This window comes from Protopterus annectens, chromosome 1.part2 (genome assembly GCF_019279795.1).
Source record: "Protopterus annectens isolate FY-2018-M chromosome 1.part2, PAN1.0, whole genome shotgun sequence".
NCBI lineage: Eukaryota > Metazoa > Chordata > Ceratodontiformes > Protopteridae > Protopterus > Protopterus annectens.
This window is the reverse complement of record NC_056727.1, coordinates 547,468,287-547,494,128: the sequence shown is the minus strand read 5'-3', so window position 1 is coordinate 547,494,128 and position 25,842 is coordinate 547,468,287. Positions and strand designations below refer to the sequence as shown.

Here is a 25,842-nt window from a genome sequence, read left to right as displayed (position 1 = left end):
CAGAGGAGGAAGGCATAAACTGATGGATTTTTCCAGGTGAAGGACAGGGCATCCACTTTCCAAGCTTGTTTGTGGGGAGTCCTTGTGCAGAATTTGTCCTATTGGTAGTTCTGGGGGGAGGCAAACAGGTCTATCTCTGGGCTCCCCCATTTGTTTATCAACATGTTGAATGTCTTTGGTTCCAGCTTCCACTCGTGTGGGTCCATGACATTTCTGCTTAGATTGTCTGTCAGTGTACTTAGCTTTCCTGGCAAGAATTGAGCCTGTAGATGCACTTGGTAGATCAAGGCTGTGTTCCACAGAGCCATGGCTAGTCTGCAGAGAGGGTATGAGTGGGTTCCCCCCTGCTTGTTTATGTACCAAATAACAGTGGTGTTGTCCGTCTTTACCAATAACTGTCCTGGAAGAATGTAGTCCTTGAAGGCTGTCAGAGCATTCTGTACAGCTAACATTTCTTTTTGATTGATATGCAGGTGCATTTGACTTGGGTTCCATTTGCCCTGAATGCACCTCCCTGCCAGCTGAGCCCCCATGCGTAGTCTGATGCATCTGTTGTCAGGGTTTGGGCGGCAGGGGGGTAGAGTGAATGGCAGTCCCTTGTTTTGGTGGCTGGCCTCTGCCCACCAAAGGAACTCTAACTGTAGGCAAGGTATGACAGAAATCATTGCTTCTAGATCCTGAGTATGTTGACATAGGCTTTTTAGATACCATTGTAGTTTCCTCATATGCAGTCTTGCATATGGAATTAGAAGAATGCAGGAGGCCATAAAGCTCAAGGCATGCAGTATTTGTCTTGCAGATAGCAGGGTCTTTGTGGTCAGAAGTTTGAAGTAAGCTGTCAAATGAACTTGTTTCTCTGGCGTGAAGAAAGCCATCTGGGAAGTTGTGTTCAAGCTTGCTCCCAGGAATAAAATCTGTTGGCAGGGTACCAGATGTGATTTATTTTCGATTATGGTGTACCCCAGAAAAGTAAGCACTTTCTGTACAAACGCCAGATGATTCAATAGTATGTCCTGGCTTTCTGCCTGAATTAGACAATCATCCAAGTACAGATATATTTGAATATTTCTTTGCCTGCAAAATGCAATGACTGGAGCTAGGCACTTTGTGAATACCCTGGGCGCAGTAGATAAACCAAAGGGCAGTGCTAAGAACTGATAGTGGATGAAGCCTACTATGAAGCATAGGTATCTTCTGCAAGATTCCCTGATTGGGATGTGCAGGTAGGCTTCCTTTAAATCCAGTGTTGCCAAACAGGCATTCTTGCCTAGCATAGGAAGCAAATGGTGAAGAGTTAACATCTTGAATTTTGGGATCACCAAAAAAGTGTTTAGGATAGAGAGATCCAGGATAGGACGCCAGGAATTGTCTTTTCTGGGCACCAGAAAAAGTCTTGAGTAGAAACCTTGTCCCCTTTCTTCTTCTGGGACAGTCTAAATAGCCCTTACACTTAAGAGAGAGAGAACTTGCTTTTGAGCCTCTGCCCACTGATTTAGGGGTAGATCTGGCCAAACTTTTGGGGTTGGTAAAGTGTGGAAGTGGAATCTGTATCCCTGGGAAACTATATTTAAAACCCATTTGTCCTGGACAATGAGTTCCCAGTTTTTTGCCTACAGAGCAATCTTTCCCCCTAAAGGAGCAGTCAGTTGAGAAGGGCTTGGAAGTTGTAAAGTTAAGTCACTGAGACAGTTTACCATAAGGGTGGGGGGGGTCTTACTACTCCCTGCTTTGGAAGTGGGAGCCCCCCACTGCTTAGTCCTGTGTGTACCTTGGGACTGACACCTGAGTGTTCTGCTGGGTCTGGGTTTGGACTGAGAAGGCCTGGAAGAGGCAGGAAAGGACCAATTCTTAGACGGCCAATGCCTACTAAATCTTGGAGGCTGCACTTGCAGGAAATCTTTAACAGTTTCCATAGATTTAGCTTTTTCCTCCATCTTTTTAAGTACTTCTGCTTTGTTGCCTGGTTTAAGGGAGCATCCAACAATTTAGCTTTAACATGATCTGGCAAAGATTGCTCCTTAAGCCAAGTATGCCTTCTAAGCACAGATCCAGTAACAACAGCCCTGCAAGATGCCTCTAGTGAATCAAAACAACATTGCAAAGTATGTTTTCCAACTTGTTCAGCAGAATGCATTAAATCCTGTACATCCTTATTTTCAGCACAGTCAGGAATCAACATAATTTTCTGTTTAAGCAATCCAATAATATGCTGCTGATACTTTAACATATGAAACTGGTAATGTAAGGCCCTAATGGCCAAGGTTGCAGAAGTGTATACCTTCTTACCCCATCTATTCAGTGCTCTGGAATCTCTATCAGAGGGGGTAGGATTTTTGGCCCATGGGTCCCTGTGAAATGGTTTCAGGATCCGCAGTAAGATTTTTAAAAAGTAACTTGTGAGAGTCAGGAAAGTACAGTTGTGTACACTTACCATAAATATAGATGTTCGAGTGTATTCACTGTTGCAGTCATTACATTTGGGTAATCTGCTGGCAGGTTGCCCTCAGTCGGCCTGATTAACAAAGTCTTGGGTCTTGGGTCCTGCGTCGGTTGCTGTCCCTTCTTCCATGACATCAGGTTGTCAGGGGTATAAAACATGCACCAACGCCATTTACAACAGTTTTTCTTGCCCCAGATGTCAGGTGCCCCCCAAATGGGGAGCAAAAAAAAAAAAATATATATATATATATATATATATATATATATATATATATATAAATATATATATATATATATATAATTTAGAACACAAAAAATATACCTCCAAACAAAAGCAAATACACCAAAAAGGCTTTTAAGCATAGTAAAAGACAGTAGAGGTATAAGTAAGAGAAAAGCAGAGGGCTGGAGGATGGGTAACCAGGACTGCAACAGTGAATACACTCGAACATCTACATTTATGGTAAGTGTACACAACTGTACTATGTTCTTCGTGTTTCACTGTTGCAGTCATTACATTTGGGTAGATTCCCAAAGCTATGTTTGGGAGGATGGATTTATACAGAATTAGGAGCAGCTATAAAGCCCTGCAGGACAGCAGTAGCAAAGCCAGCTCTGGATTTAGAGAAGAGAGGTAAATGGTAATGTTTGGTGAATGTATGAACTGAGTTCCAGGTAACAGCTTCTAGAATGTCTCTGGTAGGAACACCTCTGAGAAAGGCTGCAGAAGTAGATGCAGCCCTGGTGGAATGAGATCTGATCCCCTTGGGGACAGGTTTACCATGGTGCACATAGCAGAAACTAATACAATGGCTTATCCATTTAGAAATAGTATGCTTTGAAATAGGTTTTCCCTCTGTCCCTGCAGCACATGCCATCAATAGTTGCTCAGATTTTCTTAGAGATTTTGCCCTGTTTAAGTAGAATCTTATTTGTCTGTGTACATCCAATGAATGCAGAATCCGCTCACCCTTGTTCCGTGGATTGGGAATGAAAGTTGGCAGATGAATGATCTGATTAAGAGCCACACTGGATACCACCTTAGGCATGAAAGATGGACTGGTCCTGAGAGCCACCCTGTCCGGATGAAAAATAATGAAAGGCTCCACTGCCATAAGAGCCTGTAATTCTAAAATCCTTCTAGCTGAAGTGACTGCTAAACGGAAAGCTGTTTTCCAGAAGAGAAATTTTAAATCTGCAGTAGCAGCTGGCTCAAAAGGAGGTAGAGTGAGTTTTTTCCAAAACAAAATTGAGGTCCCATGCAGGAGTTGGTGCTCTCCTGGGAGGTCTTACATTTTTGGCCCCTCTGAGGTACTGCTTTAGCAGAGGATGAGAAAAGAGGGGAGGCTCTGTGTTGTAATGAGCTGAAATGGCAGAGGCATGGATTTTTATAGAAGAAAAAGATAGGCCCTTGTGAATCTCAGTTAAATATTGCAGAATCTGAGGAATATTGAGGATTACTGTGCTTATTCCTTGTGCTTGGTTCCAGGCACAGAATCTCTTCCATTTGTCAGCATAAGAATTTCTAGTACTAGGCCTTCTATCCTCCAAAATGACATCCATCACAGGTTTGCTGAGAGATGTAACTGGTGAAATTAGTTGATTAGCCATGCTGCAAGATTCAGAGTTTGGAGCTGAGTGTGCAGAATTTGATAGTTCTGCTGAGACAGTAGGTAAGGTGTCAGAGGCAGGTACCATGGAGGAAGGTGTGACATATTGCATAGGAGGGGGTACCAGTGTTGGCGAGGCCAGTCTGGAGCAATCAGTATCATTTTTGTTTTTTCCTGTCTGACTTTTAGTAAGACCTTGGAGAGCAGAGGCAGAGGGGGAAAGGCATAGACTGATAGGTTTTTCCAGCTGAAGGACAGAGCAAGCTTTTTTTGTGATGAATTCTTATGCAGAATTTGTCCAACTGATAGATCTTTTTGCCTCACCCCAAAACTATGTCTGGGCTACCCCATTTGCGTCAACATGCTGAAGATTTGTGGATCCAGTTTCCATTCGTGTGGGTCCATAAGATTTCTGCTTAGTTCGTCTGCCAGAGTATTTTGCTTTCCTGGCAGGAATTGAGCTTATAGATGTATTTGATAAGTCAAGGCTGTGTTCCACAATGCCATGGCTAGTCTGCAAAGGGGGGAAGGAATGGGTACCCTCCTGCTTGTTTATGTACCACATGACTGTGGTGTTGTCTCTCTTTATCAGCAGTTGTCCTGGATGAAGACAGTCCTTGAAGGCCGTCAGAGCATTCTGTACACCTAGCATTTCTTTCTGGTTAATATGTAGTTGCATTTGATTTGGGCTCCACTGGCCCTGAATGCATCTCCCTGCCAGATGCGCCCCCCCAAAGCATAATCTGATGCGTCTGTAGTCAGGGTTTTGGCGGCAGGGGGTCGAATGAATGACAGTCCCTTGTTTTGGTGGCAGGCCTCTCCCCACCAAAGGAACTCTAATTGCAGGCAAGGAATGATCGGAATCATTGTTTCCAGGATGTGACAATGTTGACTCCATAAGCTTTTTAGGTACCATTGAAGTGTCCTCATATGCAGTCTTACATATGGAATTATTAGGATGCAGGAGTACATGAACCCCAAGGCCTGCAGAATTTCTCTTGCAGATAGCTGGGTTTTTGTGGCCACCTGTTTGAAGTAAGTCATCAATTGAATTTGTTTTTCTGGCGTAAGGTAAGTCATCTGGGAAGTTGTATTCAAGCTTGCACCCAGGAATGTAATTATTTGAGAGGGTACTAGTTGTGATTTCTTTTCGTTTATGGTGTACCCTAGACAAGTTAGACGTCTTTTTAAAAACGCCAGGTGTTTTAGAAGAGTGTTCTTGTTTTCTGCTGAATTAGACAATCGTCCAGGTATGGATACATTTGAATATTTCTTTGCCTGCAAGATGCAATTACTGGTGCCAGGCACTTCGTGAAGACCCTGGGCGCAGTAGATAAGCCAAAGGGCAGTGCAAAGAACTGGTAATGCAAATAGCCTGCTTTGAAGCGGAGGCAACTTCGGCAAGATTCCCTGATTGGGATATGCAGGTAAGTCTCTTTTAAGTCTAGAGTTACCAACCAGGCATCCTTGCCTAGCATAGGTAGTAACTGTTGTAGAGTCAGCATCTTGAATTTTGGAATGTCCAGGAATGTATTGGATAAGTCCAGAATTGGATGCCATGACTTGTCTTTTCTGGGTGCCAGGGAAAAGTCTTGAATAAAAACCTTGTCCCTTTTCCTTTTCTGGTACTGGTTGAACAGCCCCCATATTCATGAGGGACATAACTTGTTTCTGGGCCTCTGCCCACTGATTTGGAGGCAGATCTGGCCATCCGTTTGGGATTGGCAACGTGTGGAAATGAAATATGTATCTCTGGGATACTATATTTAAAATCCACTTGTCCTGGGTAATCAGTTGCCAATTTCGTGCATGAAGTGCCAGTTTTCCCCCCAAAGGGGTGGCCAAAAGATAAGTGCTTGGTAAATGCAGTGGAAAGTCATTGAGACTGTTTACCGTAGGAAGGTGCCTTGTTACTTCCAGGTTTGGAGGTGGAGGCACCCCATTGCTTTGTTCTATAAGCTCCTTGCGACTGAAACCTGGAGCCTTTGGAATGTCTGGGTTTGACCTGAGAGGCTCTGGAGGATACTGGAAAGGACCAGTTCTTAGTAGGCCAGTGCCTACTGAACCTGGGTGGCTGAACTTGTAGGAATTTTACAGTTTGCATAGATTTAGCTTCCATCTTTTTCAAAACTTCTTCTGTCTTATTACCAAATAGACTGTAAAGGAGCATCCAACAATTTTGCTTTAACATGGTCAGGTAGATTTTGCTCCTTGAGCCAAGCATGCCTTCTTATCACAGATCCAGTTACAGCGGCCCTGCAAGAGGCCTCCAAGGAATCAAAACCACATTGTAAAGTATGTTTTCCAACTTGTTCAGCTGAATGCAATAAATCCTGCAACTCTATTTTCCACACAGTCAGAAATCAACATCATTTTCTGTTTAAGCAAGCCCATGACATGCTGCTGATATTTAAGCATATGAAATTGACAGTTCAAAGCCCTGATTGCCAAGGTTGCAGACATGTAAACCTTGTTACCCTATCTATCCAGTGCCCTGGAATCTCTATCAGAAGGGGTGGGACTTTTAGCAGTAGAAGCCTTAACGCCCTTGGGACCCTGAGAAATGGTTTCAGGGTCAGCAGTAGGGTTTTTAAAGAGGAATTTGTGGGAGTCAGGAACCCTGTAATATCTGTCTGGCTTACTAGGAGCCAGAGGCAGGGAATCAGGAGCCATGCTGGATTCTGAGAAAACATCATCAACAATGTCTAGAACAGGAGGTATAGCCAAAGGCCTATGCTGAGGAAGAAGATGGAAATCCCTAAGCCTCTTTTTAGATTCTGAGAAATCCTGACTCGCCCAGGGAAAGTGTTCCCTTAAGGTATCCAAAGTTTCTCCAAAAGAAAAATCCTCAGGAAGAGAAGCAGAAGGGATGGAATCTTCTGCATCAGTGTCCTCATAAGGTGGAATAGATGATTCCTGATCAGAAGAGGAATCAGATGAAACAGAAACCTGATCTGAAGATTCATAGTCAGTGCCTTGCCTAGGCCTCTTAGCAGGAGGGGGGTGAGTACCCCTGATCAAGGTAATTAAATCCTCACCCATTTTGATAATTTGATTTTTAGGCATTGGGGCCTGTGCACGTGGTCCAAGTGTCGTTTTTTTAGACACAGAAGTAGATTTTGGCCTTAGTTTTGAAGATGGCGTCGGTTTAATATACAAATCTTTAGGCCTGAAAACACCCTCAGAAGCTGGTGCCTGCTCAGCGGCTCCGGACCCATCTAACATAGAGATATCCGTGGGTTCAATACTTAAAAGTGTCTCGCGGCATACCGGACTCTGAATGGGTTTCAGTAGAGGCCTGCGAATCAAAAGTAGCGGGTATCAGGGGCTGCGAAAGCACCTCACTGAGTACCGGCGAACCGGCGACTGGCTCAAGAGAAGCTTCGTCATCGGTTTTGGACCTCAACAGTCTGTCCCTGTCTTTTTCTTTGCGTTTTTTAGGTATTTTGGTAGTCAGATTGCTAACCGACGACATTTCTGGATAGTTAAATCTTGAGCCAAAATATTTAGAAGCAAAAATATGCCGACGTTTAATAGTGCGTTGATTAAATTTAGCAGAAAACCGACAGCAAGGCAAGTTGTGGTCAGGGCCTAGGCAAGGAATACAGTACAAATGAAAATCCTTATGAGGTATTTGCTTCCCACAAGTAATACAATTATTAACTTTTACTGACATCATTAAGGAGCAAGAAAAAGTTTCCCCAATGGGGTACTTAGCTTTTAGTTGAAGACTTCAGTTCTGAAACTCGAAAACGAAAATTTTAGGAGTCGGCCGACCGTTACTTGCGAACTGCTTCTGCTTCGGGCATCGCGCTGCAAGAAAGACTGTTGTAAATGGCATCGGCTGCATGTTTTATACCCCTGACGACCTGACGTCATGGAAGAAGGGACAGCAACCAAAGCAGGAACCAAGACTTTGTTAATCAGGCCGACTGAGGGCAACCTGCCAGCAGATTATCCAGATGTAATGACTGCAAGAGTGAAACACAAAGAACATCCCTGTAATATCTATCTGGTTTTCTGGGAGCAGGAGGTAAGGAGTCAGAGGCCAAGCTAGACTCCGTAAAGGCATCATCAACAATGTCCAGTACAGGGGGGAATAGCTAAAGGCCTGTGTTGGGGCAGGAGTAAGAAATCCCTAAGCCTCTTTTTAGAATCAGAGTAATCCTGGCTTTCCCAGTGGAAATGCTCCCTAAGAGTATGCAAGGTTTTACCAAAAGATAAATCCTCTGGAGGGGAAGCAGAGGGAATTGAGTCCTCTGCATCAGAATCCTCATAGGCAGATAAGGGTATATCCTGGTCATCAGAAGAAACAGAAATTTCAGAATCCTGATCAGAAGAATCATAGCCAAATTCAGTCCTAAGTCTCTTAGAGGGGGAAGGTTGGCTTCCCCTGATTAAAGTAATAAGGTCTTCAGCCATTCTTATAATTTGTTTTTTAGGCATAGAGGCCTGACCATGCGGTCTGGGCGTCGGTTTTCTAGGCATGGATCGAGTTTTAGGCCTTGAAGAAGAAGATTGCGTCGGTTTAATATGCAAGTCAGTAGGCCTGAATTCACCCTCAGAAGCCTGTGCCTGCAGAGCGGCTCCGGACCCATCCAAGGTACAGACAACCGCAGGTTCCACAGTCGAAGCATCTCGCAGCATACTGGACTCCGAAAGGGTCTCTGCAGAGGCCTGCGAATCTGAAGTAGCGGGTATCAGGAGCTGCAAAAGCACCTTACTGAGTACTGGCAAACTGGCAACTAGCTTAGGAGAAGTGTCGTCGGCAGCTTTGGACCTAGGCGGCCTGTCTCTGTCTTTATCTTTGCATTTTTTCAGAATGTCGGTAGTCGGGTGGCTTACCGAAGCCATTTCTGGATAACTGAACCGAGTACCGAAATATTTAGAAGTGTAAATATACCGACGACAAAAAGTTTGTTTAAATAAGGCACAAAACCGAAAGAGAGGTAAGTCGTGGTCACGGCATAGGCGAAGAATACAGTACGAATGAAAATCGTTATGAGGTATTTGCTTTCCACAAGAAATACAATTATTGACTTTTATTGACATCAGTTTAGAGCAAGAAAAAGTTTTCCCAATGGGGTACTTAGCTTTAGTTGAAGACTTCAGCTCAGAAACTCGAAAATGAAAATTTCAGGAGTCGGCCGACTGGCACTTGCAAGCTGCTTCTGCTTCGGGCACCGCACGGCAAGAAAGACTGATGTAATGGCGTTGGCTGCATGCTTTATACCCCTGACTACCTGATATCATGGAAGATGAGACAGCAATCGACGCAGGACCCAAGACTTTGATAATCAGGCCGACTGAGGGCTACTGCAAGCAGATAACCCAAATGTGATGACTGCAACAGTGAAACGTGAAGAACATCTTGGTTTTATCCAGAGGTGACCCAGGTGAAGCATCCTCTTTTTTCCTCATCCACATATACAAGAGACTCCAAAGGATGTCTACATGCTTCGATTTGTAAATGGCCTATTTCCTATTTTCTGGGCAGGGTTCTTGGAAGTCACATGAGGGAAAAGTCTCTCAAGAGGATTCTTAGCACACAGGAGGCTGTTGCAGGCTTTTTGGAGTGGCTTGTGAGAGGATTCTTTGTACACAGGAGGCTGTTGGAGGCTTTTTGGACAGTTGTGCATCAGTCCCACAAACCATGCTCAACAGGTCCCTCACATGAGTACTTCAAAGCAGCCAGCACTTGTTGTCCATCTGGAATTTGGAAAAGCAGTATGGACAAAATTCACCAATGATGGATCCACCATTCCTTGCACCATGAGTCTGGCACATAACTGTACTGGTCACCCATTTAGATAACTGGAATAGGTCCAATAATATTTTCTAGCAATGTTCGGAGGTTTACAAAGATATAGGCACTAAGCATTACTAAAAGGTCAGTGCTGACACAACCTGTGGGAGGGCTACAATGCCACATACCGCAAAGGTACTGGAATAAGGAAAATTGATGCTATGTACCACACTTCAGGGGATTCTCACTATCAGGTCACCCAAGCCTGGCCCTGAGATACCAGCTGCTACTGATATGAGTCTCAGCACCTCAAGTCTTGGAAAAGGCAACACAGATGGGCATTTGGCAATGCAGGGGAGAAGACTGCAAATATGAAAAGCAGAACTTATTACTCCAGTTCCTTAGTCGCAGGAATGACTGAGCCCCCCAACTATGCCTTACTTTTAAGTTTTAAAATGGCAGAAGTGAAGCCACTTTTGAGAGAATGAAGAAGGATCTGAACATCTTGTAAATGAGTCTACCAATGTGATGGTATCTGCCTTCTCTTTTTTGGTCATGGCACTAGATTGTGCCTGTGCATCTCTAGCAATAACTTTTGTGCCAGAGGGGAGGACTTTGTGGATGTGCCCTACTTAAAGTCCTTACATTTACTGCTCAGTCTGTCTTTAGATAGGGTATAAGATGAAGATGATTGTCCATCCTTAGATTCTGACAAGAATACAGCATTAAAGCCAGCTGCTGGACCCAGTTTCATGAGGAAATGTAGAGCTTTCTCTTTGTGATGCCTACACATCACTCAGTTAAACCTCAGGCAAAAAAAGAACGCTGGTTAGTTTTATATCTTTTGCCCAAACAATAAATGTGATGTCTGCCCACTACTTGGTGCTATGCCCTGACCACACGCAGGCCCGGGGAATGAACAGTGGCTTTGGACTAAAGGCGATAAGGCCCTAGAGTCTGCATGCTGAAAAGCTTGAAAAGCACTCAAAGCTGAAATAAAAAAAGTGAAGAGAGTTCCATTTGCATTTGCTCTTTTTAATAACTAGAGGAACTGTAGCCAAAATTCTGAAGATAAAGATAATTCCTCCATAAAAATAAACTCATCACAGCCTGAAGCATTTTCCTACCTGAAGAGGTCACAACAAAAAGTACTAAAGAAACGGATGCAAAGATGAATGACAGACTTCGGCAAGGGAGTAATGCAGCCTGAAAAGCTCTACGGGCTGAGCAGTACTGATGCTTGCAGCACAGTCCAACTGTTACCAGTGATTGCTCTCAAGAGATAGAATATTTTTGCAGAAATTAATTGTTAGTTTTTGCCTTTCAGCAATTTGCTCCTTTCTCAATGTTTAGTCTAAATGTGTTTTTCCTGCTGCTTTACCGTCCCAGTAAAATATTAAAATATGCTGGGATAGGTTAAAGCATGGCTGTGACACATCCATCATTTTAATCAGTATTCCAGCTGAAGACAGAACAACACAGTTCTCTTTTATGACTCATTTTAGGAAACACAGACACAATGACTGCACAGCATTTTAAAAATTCGTCCACTTTCCAAAAGTGATCTAATGACTCAGTAGAATACATATACTATGTAGCCATTTTTCTTTACTTCAAAAATAGCTGAAAAACATGGACACTACATACACTATGATCAGTGTTTAAAAACAAAATTTACATACCTCATTGGGTGGAAATCAAACATAGGCGGCTGAAGCTCTGCGAGTTCAATGGCAGTAATCCCCACTGCCCAGATGTCACATAACTGGTTATAACCTCCCTTTCTTTCCACTGCAGCAACCTCTGGGGCCATCCTTTAATTAAAATAATAATAATAATAAACCACATCATACATGAGAACAACCATTTGTGACAAACAGTCGTAAGTTGTCTTTATGGAAACCTTTAATATACATTAAATTTCAAACATAAAATGTACAACAGTGAAAACAATGTAATATCAGTTTCAAATCAATATAAAAAACTTTTATCACTATTAATTTACAGACAGAATGTACTTGAATTAATAAAAACAAATGATCAAGGCCAGTTCTGCTTGCAAACAAGAATAAAGTCCTGACTTATGCACCACATGCCTGGCTTTGACCAGCAGCCCAGGTGAGGTGTGGAGGAGCAGCATGCCCACTCCTGGAAAGTGGGCTACCACTGGTCCACTAACAGGACCTTGACAACTGTGCCTGCTCTACTAGTGATACATTTTATGCGGGGGGAGGGGGGGCATACATTCTTGCAAAGCAATTATTAGAAGTTAAACCTCAGCATGGGAAATTAGTGCATTATCCTGCAGCAGATGACATCACTACTGCTACAGATCACCTCTACTGTTCCAAGAATGGATTAGTGAGTTACTGCTACTTGAGGAATGCAAGGGGGTCAAAGAGAAAGCCAAGAGGAGGCTTGAAGTTAACTGCAGGGTTAGGGAACCAAATGAAATATTTTAAGTACATTCAACCAAAATCTGAACATATTTTATTTTGGGGCAATACCCCCCCCCTCACACACCTTCCATGTATGGAGCTGGACCTCCTGCACACCAACATCTATTATGCTCATTTCTTGGGTCACTACACCACAGAGAGAAAGATAAACCCCCTGCCTCAGTGAACTGATTCTGAAAATGTAACTTTTTGACAACATAGCAAAAAAAAAGAAAAACGCAATCACTTATCCAAGTCACCTACAGCCATGCAAACACATGTAGCATGCTTTACAGTTTAGATTTCCTAGCTTTGTATGCAAATACTACACAAGCAATCTACATACAATTACAAACAATCAATAATCCATATTCAAACGTACTCTCCAGCCCTAAGGTGAACACTACTTCACAGAAAAGAAAACTGAAGTTATTTTCAAGATGGTAGCTGACTGAGAAGCACAATAACTAAGCTTCTGAGCACCCTCCCCAAGCCTTTCTGTGTTGGAGGGAAGCCTTCTAACTTATCAGTGGGAGTGGTAAGCACTAGGCAGCCTATCTACCACAAGAGGAATGGTTTATGGCTGACAAATTGTAGTTTATTGGCCTTTTGGGCAGTTTTTCCATCTCTTTCAACTTTCTGGTTTAAAAGCCGCGTTTGTGCTCGTTTCCCACCTTTCCTGTAACTAGTCTAGTCCAGATACAGATTTGCTGTATCCAGGACCGTTTGTAAGCTTCTGACAGGTGCCAATGTCTGCTCTTCAATTTTCCCTTAGATCTGCTAGTTCTCTCCTCTCCTGCACTTTTCCTAGCTTATTAGTCTAGCACTTTATCAGTCTTCTTATAGCAATTATTGCAGCACACAAAAGTGCTACCACCACTGAACATTCTACAAGAAAACAGCTCCAGTACTTATTATTAATGCTCACCCCTCCAGGCACATCTAAAGGTCAGTTCCCTGTGCTTTCTCCAATTAACCTAATGAACCTGGGCATCTTGAGGCAATGTAGCAACTGCCTCATGTACACCGACAACCTTCTCCTCTTACCTCCCAACACTCAGCGAGAGATGAACTTTTATATCAAACTTGGAAGCCATGCACTCTCCAGCCAAGACTGGAATAGCTGCTCAAAAGGAGAAGGTCAACACTTGCACCACACCATATGGAACACATAGCCCACCAGAAGACACACCAATACTGCCTTCACATAAAAACACAAACCACACACGCACCTTCACGGAGGCTCTCAATAAAAATCTACCCAAACAGCACAGACTTCCAAGGCAGAAATGCACTCGACCACCACAACACAAAAAAATATGACTCTGGCATTTTACATGTGGGTGTGAATGGCCTGAGACGTACCTCCCTGGACTACATGAAAAGAGACATGGAGGAGCTCTCAAATTATGTAGCTCAGGCGGGTATGACACTAGCCCTGAGCAGCATCCTACCATCACCCAAAATGATACCACAGTACAAGCAGAAAATGACTGATTTCAACAATTGGCTAAGTTTCTGGTATCACTCTAGGGGGATCCAGTATCTGTCTGCCTGGGGTGACATGATTGGCAGACCTCGATGCTTTGCAGGAGATGACCTGCATCTGTCACCCCAGGATGTCCGGATACTGGCCAAGGCTCTTGCTACTCCTACAGTGCCTTTTTTAAGCGGTGTTCCAAAAACTAAATTACCACCGTAACAGCTACAAACAAATGCAATCTGAGGGTCATGCTGCTCAACACTAGAAGTCTAAATCTCAAAATGCACTCGCTCGAAGCACTCCTTAAAATGGAGAACATCGACATTTGTGCTATAACAGAGACCTGGTTCAAAGCAGCAAAAAAGCACCCCTGTACTAGCAGGCTGTAACTCATTCCACACCTTTCAGCCCCAGAACTTAGACCGAAGCTCCAAAGGCAGTGGTGTTTCCATATTCATAAAGGATGCGCACACCTCCAGACTGGTAGCCCAACATAACTCATCAGAGATACTTCAGGTGCAGCTAACATTGGGTAAGACAGTGATTCAGGTCATAGCCTGTTATACGTCCCCAACCATGTCCCAAGATTCGCACTCCACGTTCCTAAGCACCCTGGAGAATATTAGGGTGCAACCTAACACTCTCATACTGGGCGACTTCAACTATCCCTCCATTAACTGGGAAAACTACTCATGTACTAATACACTTGCCCAACGTTTCCTGGAATCATTAATTCTAATGCCCTGGATCAGCTCGTTTTTACCCCCACTAGAGGTAGCAACATCCTTGACTTGGTCATTACTAACATGGGCGATCATTGCTCTACACAAATAGTCAACTCCTCCCTGGTTAGATCCGACCACAAACTAATCACCTTGGAAATCAACATCCCTCCCACCCCCGCAAGGGTAACCACCATGAAAAACTTCTCCAAAGCTAACTTTGGGCTCCTAAAAATAGAGGTGACTAACTTCACGGCACCCATGCAAATGGAGAATACTTGCATGACCACTAAATCATACACCAATGCAATGCACGAGCATGTACACAAATGCATGAATCTCACATATGCAATAGAACCAAGACGCTCTCCTCCAAAAAAAAGGAAACCAATCTGGTGGTCCCCTACCATAAACAAACTCTTAACTCAGAAGGAGGAAACTGATGTGGAATAAGGTGAAATCCCAAGACAACAAGAAAAACTCCATTATCAGCCTCAACAAAATGTTGAGATCCCTCATCAAATCCTCTAAAGCTAGCTATGAAAACAGAATTGCAGCAGATAGTAAAGACAAAGTAAAGTTGTGTACACTTACCATAAATGTAGATATTTGAGTGTATTCATTGTTGCAGTCATCACATTTGGGTTATCTGCTTGCAGTAGCCCTCAGTTGGCCTGATTATCAAAGTCTTGGGGTCCTGCGTCAGTTGCTCTCTCTCATCTTCCATGACGTCAGGTAGTCAGGGGTATAACGCATGCAGCCGATGCCATTACATCAGTTTTTCTTGCCCCAGATGTCAGGTGCCCCCCTAATGAGAAGCAATTAAATATAAATATGCAAGGTTATACCTCCAACAAAAAAGCAAATACATCAAAAAGCTTTTAAGCATAGTAAAAGAGAATAGAGGTATAGCCAAAAGAAGTCAGGGGGCTGCAGGGAAAGTAACCAGGACTGCAACAGTGAATACACTCGAACATCTACATTTATGGTAAGTGTACACAACTGTACTATGTTCTTTGTGTTTCACTGTTAGAGTTATCACATTTGGGTAGATTCCCAAAGCTAAGGATGGGAGGAGGAATTTAGATAGCATTAGGACCAGCTATAAGTCCCTGCAAGACTGCAGTGGCAAAACCAGCTCTGGATTTAGAGAAAATAGGCAAATGGTAATGCTTGGTGAAAGTATGTTCAGAACTCCAGGTAGCAGCTTCTAAGATGTCCCTGGTAGGGACACCTCTGAGAAAGGCTGTAGAGGTAGATGCAGCCCTGGTTGAGTGCGGTCTTATCCCCTGTGGGATAGGTTTTCCGTGGTGCTTATAGCAGAAATGAATGCAATGGCCTATCCATTTAGAAATGGTTTGCTTTGAAATGGCCTTCCCCTCTGCCCCTGCAGCAAATGCCACTAGTAACTGTTAGATTTCCTGAGAGGTTTAGTCCTGTCCAAGTAAAAATCTAAGTTGTCTGTGCACATCTAAAGAGTGCAGTATCCGTTTTCCTTTGTTCTGTAGCTTAGAAAAGAAGGTTGGCAAATGAACGGACTGATTTAGAGCCACACTGGATACCACCTTGGGCATGAAGGAGGGGTTGGTCCTGAGCGACACCCTGTCCGCATGAAAGATGATGAAAGGATCCACTGCCATAAGGGCCTGTAATTCAGATACCCTACTTGCTGAAGTGATTGCTACAAGGAAGGCTGTTTTCCAAGAAAGGAATTTCAACTCTGCACTTGCAGCTGGCTCAAAATGAGGTAGAGTGAGTTTTTCCAGTACAAAGTTAAGGTCCCAGGCTGGAGTTGGAGCTCTCCTAGGTGGTCTTAAGTTTTTGGCCCCTCTGAGGAACTGCTTGAGCTGAAATGGCTGAGGCATGAATTTTGATGGAGGAAAAATAAAGGCCCTTGTGAAGCATCTCATTTAAGTATTGAAGAATCTGAGGTAAATTGGGAGCTGCTGTGCCCATCCCTTGAGTTTGGTTCCAGGAACAGAATCTTTTCAGTATAAGATTTTCTAGTACTAGGCCCCCTTGCCTCCAAAATGACATCCAACACTTGTTTACTAAGGGATAGTAACAGAGAGGTCAAGCAATTAGCCAGGCTGCCAGGTACAGAGTTTGAAGCTGAGGATGCAGAATCTTGCCCTCCTGCTGGGACAGCAGGGTAGGGGTCTGAGGCAGGTGCCATGGTGCCAGCAGTGACACACTGTGCAAGATGGGGTACCACTGTTGGCATGGCCAGTCTGGTGCAATCAGTATCGTCCTTGGTTTGTCCTGTTTGACCTTTAGTAGTACTTTGGAGAGGAGAGGCAGAGGAGGAAAGGCATAAACTGATAGATTTTTCCAGTTGAAGGACAGGGCATCCACTTTCTAAGCTTGTTTGTGGGGAGTCCTTGTGCAGAATTTCTCCAATTGGTAGTTCTGGGGGGAGGCAAACAGGTCTATATCTGGGCTTCCCCATTTATTTATCAACATGTTGAAAGTCTTTGGTTCCAGTTTTCACGCGTCTGGGTCCATGAGATTTCTGCTTAGTTCGTCTGCCAGTGTATTCAGCTTTCCTGGCAGGAATTGAGCCTGTAAATGCACTTGGTAGCTCAAGGCTGTGTTCCACACTGCCATGGCTAGTCTGCAGAGGGGATATGAATGGGTCCCACCCTGCTTATGTACCACATAAAAGTGGTGTTGCCCGTCCTTACCATTAACTGTCCTGGAAGAATGTGGTCCTTGAAGGCTGTCAGAGCATTCTGTAGAGCTAACATTTCTTTTTGATTGATATGCAGGTACATTTGACTTGAGTTCCATTTGCCCTGAATGCACTTCCCTGCCAAGTGAGCCCCACCATGCATAATCTGATGAGGCTGTTGTTAGGGTTTGGGTGGCAGGGGGTAGAGAGAATTGTAGTCCCTTGTTTTGGTAGCAGCCCTCTGCCCATCAAAGGAACTCTAACTGTAGGCAAGGTATGATAGGAATCATTGCTTCGAGATCCTGAGAATGTTGATACCATCGGCTTTTTAGATACCATTGTAGTTTCCTCATATGCAGTCTTGCATATGGAATTTGGAGAATGCAGGAGGCCATGAGCCCCAAGGCTTGCAGTATTTGCCTTGCAGATAAGCAGGGTTTTTGTGGCCATTAGTTTGAAGTAAACTGGTAAGTGAATTTGTTTCTCTGGATTGAGGAAAGCCATCTGGGAAGCTGTGTTCAAGCTTGCTCCCAGGAATATAATTTGTTGACAGGGTACCAGATGTGATTTCTTTTTGTTTATGGTGTACCCCAGACAAGTTAGCACCTTGTGTACAAACGCCAGATGATTCAAAAGTATTTCCTAGTTTTCTGCCTGAATTAGACAATTGTCCAGGTATGGGTATATTTGAATATTTCTTTGCCTGCAAAATGCAATGACTGGAGCTAGGCACTTTGTGAATACCCTGGGCGCAGTAGATAAGCCAAAAAACAGTGCAGAGAACTGATAGTGCATGTAGCCTGCTTTGAAGCGTAGGTATCATCTGCAAGATTCCCTGATTGGGATGTGCTGGTAGGCTTCCTTTAAATCCAGTGTTGCCAACCAGGCATCCTTGCTTAGCATAGGAAGCAACTGGTGAAGAGTTAGCATCTTGAATTTTGGGATCACCAAAAAGGTGTTTAGAGTAGAAAGGTCCAGGATAGGATGCCATGAGTTGTCTTTTCTGGGTACCAGGAAAAGTCTTGAGTATAAACCTTGTCCCTTTTTTCTTTTCTGGTACAGTCTGAATAGCCCTTATGTTTAAGAGACACAGTACTTGCTTTTGAGCCTCTCCCCACTGATTTGGGAGTAGATCTGGCCAAACCGTTTGGGGTTGGTAATGTGTGGAAGTTCAATCTGTATCCATGGGAAACTATATTTAAAACCCATTTGTCCATGGTAATTAGTTCTTAGTTTTTTGTCTGCAGAGAAATCTTTCCCCCTAAAGGAGCAGTCAGTTGAGAAGGGCTTGGAAGTTTTAAAGTTAAGTAATTGAGACAGTTTACCATGGTGGGGGGTCTTACTACTGCCTGATTTGGAAGTGGGAGCTCCCCACTGCTTAGTCTTGTGCGTACCTTGGGACTGAAGCCTGGGTGTTCTGCTGGTTCTGGGTTTGGACTGAGAAGGCCTGGAAGAGGCAGGAAAGGACCAATTCTTAGAGGGCCAATGCCTACTAAATCTTGGAGGCTGTACCTGTAGGAAATCTTTAACAGTTTCCATAGATTTAGCTTTTTCTTCCATCTTTTTCAGTACTTCTGCTTTGTTGCCAAACAGGCGGTCCTGATTTAAGGGAGCATCCAGCAATTTAGCTTTAACATGATCTGGCAAAGATTGCTCCTTAAGCCAAGCATGCCTTCTAAGTACAGACTCAGTGACAATAGCCCTGCAAGATGCCTCTAGTGAATCAAAACCACATTGCAAAGTATGCTTTCCAACTTGTTCAGCAGAATGCATTAAATCCTGTAAATCCTTTCTGTTTAAGCAATCCAATAATATGCTGCTGATACTTTAACATATGAAACTGATAATGTAAGACCCTAATGGCCAATGTTGCAGAAGTGTACACCTTCTTACCCCATCTATCCAGCACCCTGGAATCTCTATCAGAGGAGGTAGGATTTTTGGCAGTAGTAGCCTTAATGCCCTTGGGTCCCTGTGAAATGGTCTCAGGATCCGCAGTAGGATTTTTAAAAAGGAACTTGTGAGAGTCAGGAACCCTGTAATATCTATCAGGTTTTCTGGGAGCAGGAGGTAAAGAATCAGGGGCCAAGCTAGATTCCGAAAAGGCATCATCAACAATGTCCACTACAGGTGGGACAGCTAAAGGCCTGTGTTAGGGCAGGAGTAAGAAATCCCTAAGCCTCTTTTTAGAATCAGAGTAATCCTGGCATTCTCAGCGGAAATGCTCCCTAGAGTATGTAAAGTTTCACCAAAAGAGAAATCCTCTGGAGGGGAAGCAGAGGGAATAGAGTCCTCTGCATCAGAATCCTCATAAGTAGATAAGGGTAAATCCTGGTCATCAGAGGAAACAGAAATTTCAGAATCCTGATCAGAAGTATCATAGGCAAATTCAGTCCTAGGTCTCTTAGAGGGCGAAGGTTGGCTTCCCATGATTAAAGTAATAAGGTCTTCTGCCATTCTTATGATTTGTTTTTTAGGCATAGAGGCCTGACCATGCGGTCTGGGCGTCAGTTTTTTAGGCATGGTTCGAGGTTTAGGCCTTGAAGAAGAAGATGGCATTGGTTTAATATGCAAGTCAGTAGGCCTGAATACACTCTCAGAAGCCAGTGCCTGCACAGCAGCTCCGGACCCATCCAAGGTAGAAACATCCACAGGTTCCACAGTTGAAGAATCTCGTGGCATACCGAACTCTGAATGGGTCTCAGTAAAGGCCTGCAAATCTGAAGTAGCGGGTATCAGGGGCTGTGAAAGAGCCTTACTGAGTACCGGCGAACTGGCGACTAGCTTAGGAGAAGCGTCATCAGCAGCTTTGGACCTAGGCGGCCTGTCTCTGTCTTTATCTTTGCGTTTTTTTCGGAATGTCGGTAGTTGGATTGCTTAACGAAGACATAGCTGGATAATTGAACCGAGTACCAAAACATTTAGAAGCGTAAATATACCGATGACAAATAGTTCGCTGGTTATATAAGGCACAAAACCGACGGCGAGGCACATCGTGGTCGGGGCCTAGGCAAGGAATACAGTACGAATGAAAATCTTTATGAGGTATTTGCTTTCCACAAGAAATACAATTACTGACTTTTACTGACATAGGTTTACAGCAAGAAAAAGTTTCCCCAATGGGGTACTTAGCTTTAGTTGAAGACTTCGGTTCTGAAAATCAAAAACGAAAATTTCAGGAGTCGGCCAACCGGCACTTGCGAACTGCTTCTGGTTCGGCCACCACATGGCAAGAAAGACTGGTGTAATGGTGCCAGCTGCATGCTTTATACCCCTGACTACCTGACGTCATGGAAGATGAGACAGTAACTGACGCAGGACCCAAGACTTTGATAATCAGGCCAACTGAGACCTACTGCAAGCAGATAACCCAAATGTGATGACTGCAACAGTGAAACACGAAGAACATCCACAAGGCCTTCTATAGTTATATCCAAAAAGACAATGAGCCAGCAAACTGTGACCTGAAAAAAGTTTATTAATTAAAGCAGCATAAAAAACAAGTAACCAGACCGGTTTTGGCTGGTAAGAAACACAGCCTTCATCAGTGTAAACATAAAAAATCAAATGCTACTGTTTATATACCTGCATCTTAAATGATGAATAATCAACACCTTCATTGGTTCATTTAAAATTGCTCATTATATCCAGGTGGAAATAATCCACCTAGCTTTACAATCCATTTTTTCTCTTTAGAGTTTAGAATGGAATGCCAACCTGTTTTGTTGAATTTATTTCCCTTTACCACGTCAATAATCATAAATGTAAATTTAGCTGATTTGTGTAACATACAATGTTTGCATAATGCATTGTTGGATTTTTTGTTCTTGATGTTACTTACATGCTCAGAGATTCTCAGCCTGAGTGGACGAGATGTTTGGATAATATAGAAAGATCCACATCTGCATGTGGTTAAATATACAATCCAATCACTGCTGCAATTGGCAAAAAATTTTATGTCATACACCATGCCACAGTTTTTTCTCGTAAACTGTTTGGACTTAGATATTTTATCACAGTGTATACAGTGGCCACAAGGAAAACATCCAAAGGTTCAACTGTAATGGTAGTTTGTGTCACCTGAGACCAGCTTTTGTCATGAGAATGTTTATAATGATTGAAACAGGATGCCAAATTTTTGCCTTTACGAAATGAAAACAGACACCTATCCGGCAACATATTCGATAGATCCTGATCACACTGTAATATGTTTCAATGTCTGTATATGCTGTTAATAAGTACATCTGAATTCCTCACATATGTGGTGACAAATCTAATGGGTTGGGGGTTACGTTCTTCCCATGATTTATAGGTCAACAGATCCTCTCTGTTCAATGGATTTGCCCAGTTGCTGGCCCGCAGAACATGTCCCATATAATATCCCCTGGACTTGAATCTCCTAGTCAAATCCTGTCTATGTTCTTGAAAAGTGGGTTTCTGAGAACAAATGCGCCTCATTCGTATGTATTGTGATTTGGGGATATTCCTTGCTATGTGAGGAGGATGAAAGCTGGATGCATGGAGGACAGTGTTAAAATGAGGATACTTCCTAAAGACCTGCGTACTTAAAGTGTGATCAGGTAATCTATTGATCAAAACATCAAGGAAAGTGATGGTATCTACATAATGGTTAACTGTAAAATGCAGGCCCCATTTGTTGTCATTCAAATAGGATATAAATTCCAACAAGTAGTCCACATCTGTCCTCCATACCATCCAGCAATCATCCAAATAGCGTCTCCAAATATCAATTTCATCCAGTAAAATATTGCGGCTACTATCATAAATGATTTGTTCCTCAATAAATGCCATGAATAGGTCAGCATAAATAGGGGCAAAGGATTCCCCCATAGCTGTACCCTTGGTTTGCCAATAGCAAGTGTCCTGGTAAAAAAAGACATGGTTGGTTAAGACATGTTCTGCAAGACCTACAAGAAAGTTGTTAAAATCAGGCTGATATAAACCAGCCACCTGCAACCAATAACCAATGGCTTCCAGACCAACTTGATGAGGGATGTTAGTATATAAAGCACTAACATCAAGTGTGCACATAAGCCACCCTGGTTTAAACTGGGTTTCAGAAATAATTTTGAGGAATTCTGTGGTGTCTTGTAGACAAGAACGTACCCTAGGTAGCAAAGGCTTCAGATACTTAGTGAGAAAAATTGACAAAGGTTCCGTTATGTATCCTTTTCCTGAAACAATTGGTCTTCCAGGTAGATGAACAGGATCTTTGTGTATTTTGGGTAGAAAATAGATGTATTGATTGGCCAAATCATGAAGCATGAGTTGCTGCATCATCCTGTCAGTGATAATACCTTTGTCCCTAGCAGTTAACAAAAAGTCATCTATTTGCTTCTTGAATCTAAAGGTGGGGTTGATAGGCATTCTGAATAATAGCGTCCATCTAGAAGCTGTCTTTTGGCCTCTATCATATTCAGACCAATTCATTACTACTACTGCCCCACCCTTATCAGCAGATATGATGACAATATCCTTATTGTTCTGTAACTCCATAAGTGCATCCTTTTCAGCCAGAGACAAATTATTGGGTTTAAATGAAATATCAGAGCTTCGATAGTGCAGATCTTTGAGAACACTGCTCTGAAACTGGTGCACTATGGGATGCATAGGGGGAAGATATCGTGATTTGTGATATGTAAGCGTATCATTATCAGTGTTACCATCCGTATCACCAAATTGCAGCTTAAGATTGAGTATTCTACAAAAAGACATTACATCCTGTGCCAAAAAATCCTCAGAGACCACAAAGCCAGGAATAAAAGTTAGTCCTTTATTCAGAATGGACGAGTTGTTGACAAACTGAAATCGGATAAGTTCAAAACATTTACATTTCCATTTATTTCTGTATTGCTAGTCTCAAGAAACCTTGAATATTGTTGATTTTTCCTGTGTTTCCTCCCCCCTCATTTGTATCTTGGCCTAAAGGGACAAATCCCTGTATCCTTTTGGGGGTCGCTGAATCTGATGCCAGGTGCATATCACTATCCGTACAAGAAGATAGATCATCGGTAGATGATCCATTATCAACTGGACATTTTTTGAGAATAGATCTGGGCCTTTTTCTTTTAGGAGTTCTGGATTGGCTTTGTATAAATCTAACTTGCTTATTGGTATTACTAAATGGGTTGCTGCCCTGATAGTCTGACTGATCTCGTTGGAATTTTTTAATTTTTCTAGATTTGAGTTGCTCTTCAAGGTTACTTAAATCAGTAGCCACCTTATTCAAGTGTCTGGTGAAGAAGGATTCTCCTTCAAATTTCTGCACCTCACTACACAGATTTGTGACCTCACTGATCTCACAATCAACCACTCTGTCATGGTACTTGGCCAAAGCCTCAACAAAAGACATGGCAGCTTGCTGCTGGATGGCTCCCCACTGACTACTGAGCTCCTCATACACCTCACTTACATGAGGCTGTATTCTAATCCTAAGCCCTCTGGGTGTGATACCTTTGGCCATATAGGCCTTGAAGAGCTTGGAGTGCCATACATTTGACCTCAATGACCTCATATGCTTGTGCAATTGATCAAAAGCCAAACCGCAACTGGCATCGGGACCCAGGGATGCACTGCTGTTGCCATTATCGGTAGTTGTACCAAAACCAAATGTCCTTCTGGGAACAGGAGTATGTGTTCACTGGTGAATATAACAAATATATTCAACAATATACTCGATTTTTGGATGACATGTTTGTAGTTTGGGAGGGGGGTATTGAGAGCATGGAAGCCTTCATAGATTACATAAATTGTACAGTGGAATTTTTTAAGTTCACCTATGAGTTTAGTAAAAATTAACTGTCATACTTGGATGTTAAATTAAAAGTGGACCAGTCTATGAAATGTTTGACATCTGGAATACACAGAAAATCCACTTTTTCGAATTCGTATTTGAATGATCAGAGCTGGCACCCTAGCCAACAGAAAAAAGCAATAGTAAAAGGCCAAATGGTTAGGGCAGCCAGAATGGTAAGTGAATATCAGGAATTTCTTAGTGAAGTGGAATTTATAAGGAGCATGTTTATTAGACGTGGTTACCCAGTTGCATTACACGACTCTATTAAGGATGAGATAATATACAAAAGGAATAGTGGGGGCTATATGGCCATATTAACAAGTAATGGCAATGAGAATGTACAGATGAATGTGCGAACAACAGCTGAAGTAGTAATAATAATGATAGTAATGATATGAGCGAACAGATATTTTTTATAACCACATATAATTATGACGCTGATCATATAGTCAATATTATACAAAACAACTGGAGATTATTGAAATTGGATTGTAATGTATGGGATAAACTATGGAAGGCTCCAAAAAATGTGTTTAGAAAAGGAAGGTCATTTAAGCAATTATTAGAAATGGGATGTCAGTCCAATAATGAGAGCAGTCAAACAAATAAGTAAAAGGTAATTTTAAATGCGGAAGATGTAGTACATGTAAGCATATTTTAATCACTGGTGAAAAAGTTACCGTGGGTGACGTACCCATTAATATTTATGGGCATTTTAATTCTCACACTAAAAATGTTGTTTATATAGGGAAATGTGTCCATTGCTCTGCCTTTTCTATAAGAAAAACATGCAGAAGCATTAGGGAAAGAATTAGTTAACATATGTTGAATATCAAGCATATGAGAAATACCAACGCTTTGGTTAGGCATATTGAGCAGTACCCGGGACATGAATTCAAGTTTTGTACAATATAGCATATTAAGAAGGATAGTCAGGGTGCCATCTTGGACGTGCACTTAGATATATGTGAAATGAAATGGCAACTCAGATTGGATGCCACGGTTTTTCTGGGTATTAATGAAAATATTAGTATAATTCCCATTTTAAAATTAAAGCACATTTTAGGATGAAATTAAATGTACACAGTTAAGATTTATGGAATATGTATATATATTTTTATTCAACAACTGTTATTCAATAATTTTTATTTGTGTACTGGAGTCTGTATATATTTTCAAAGAATTTTTGTATGAAATTTTATTAAGGTTTTGGTGTGTTATGTTTATTTAATTTGATGCACTATTTTATAAAAATTTTTTTGTAAGCATAATATTATATGTATTTTTAGTTTATGCATTTTACCAAAGATATAAACTTACAAGTAATTAATTGTTTAACAGAATGTGTTAATTGTTTTTTGGGGGAAATGTATATAATTGAAATGATTTCAAATGGTGGTTGTTCTGAAGAAGTCTGTTCATTAAAGACGAAACCTAGGTAAAATGTCGTCAGCGTTTCTGTGCTTGGTGAAATTTGTGGTTCCTGGTAATGAGCTGGTCTTGCTTGGTTCTTTGTTCGGAGTAAACCATATATCAAACTGATTAAATCCATACTGTAAACTTGCAATGAATACAATGCAAGGTCTATAAACCTTTAGCAATAACAGATCAAGATCAAGCAGTGATCCACTTCTTGATAATGTTATTAGTCAAAAAACATGTATACAAGTAGATATTGGCAATAATAGCACTTACCACAAACCAAGTAATGCTACGTCAATATCAACAAACTGTATTCAGTCCATTCACACACCGAACAGGAGCAATAATAGCCAAAACCTGGGCCAAAATCTGGCAAAAATTAAGTTGAAGCTGCGCTCCACTATTCATATACTAGTTGTGTTAAACCATTATCAGTATTGGGAATTTGATGGCCAAGGATTTTTTTTCTCAACATCTTTAATAATGGTTCAAGG

General features: G+C 42.2%; 1 protein-coding gene across 5 annotated transcripts in view; it reads right to left on the bottom strand.

The window, feature by feature from the left end:
* MAP4K3 (mitogen-activated protein kinase kinase kinase kinase 3) overlaps positions 1–25,842 on the bottom strand; it is a 2,472,041-nt gene that overhangs the window by 1,569,924 nt on the left and 876,275 nt on the right. For all 5 annotated transcript variants that reach the window (XM_044057581.1, XM_044057598.1, XM_044057607.1 and 2 more), the window contains one exon: positions 11,478–11,609. In XM_044057581.1, coding sequence (XP_043913516.1) covers positions 11,478–11,609 — 132 coding nt within the window. The remainder of the gene's footprint in view (positions 1–11,477; positions 11,610–25,842) is intronic.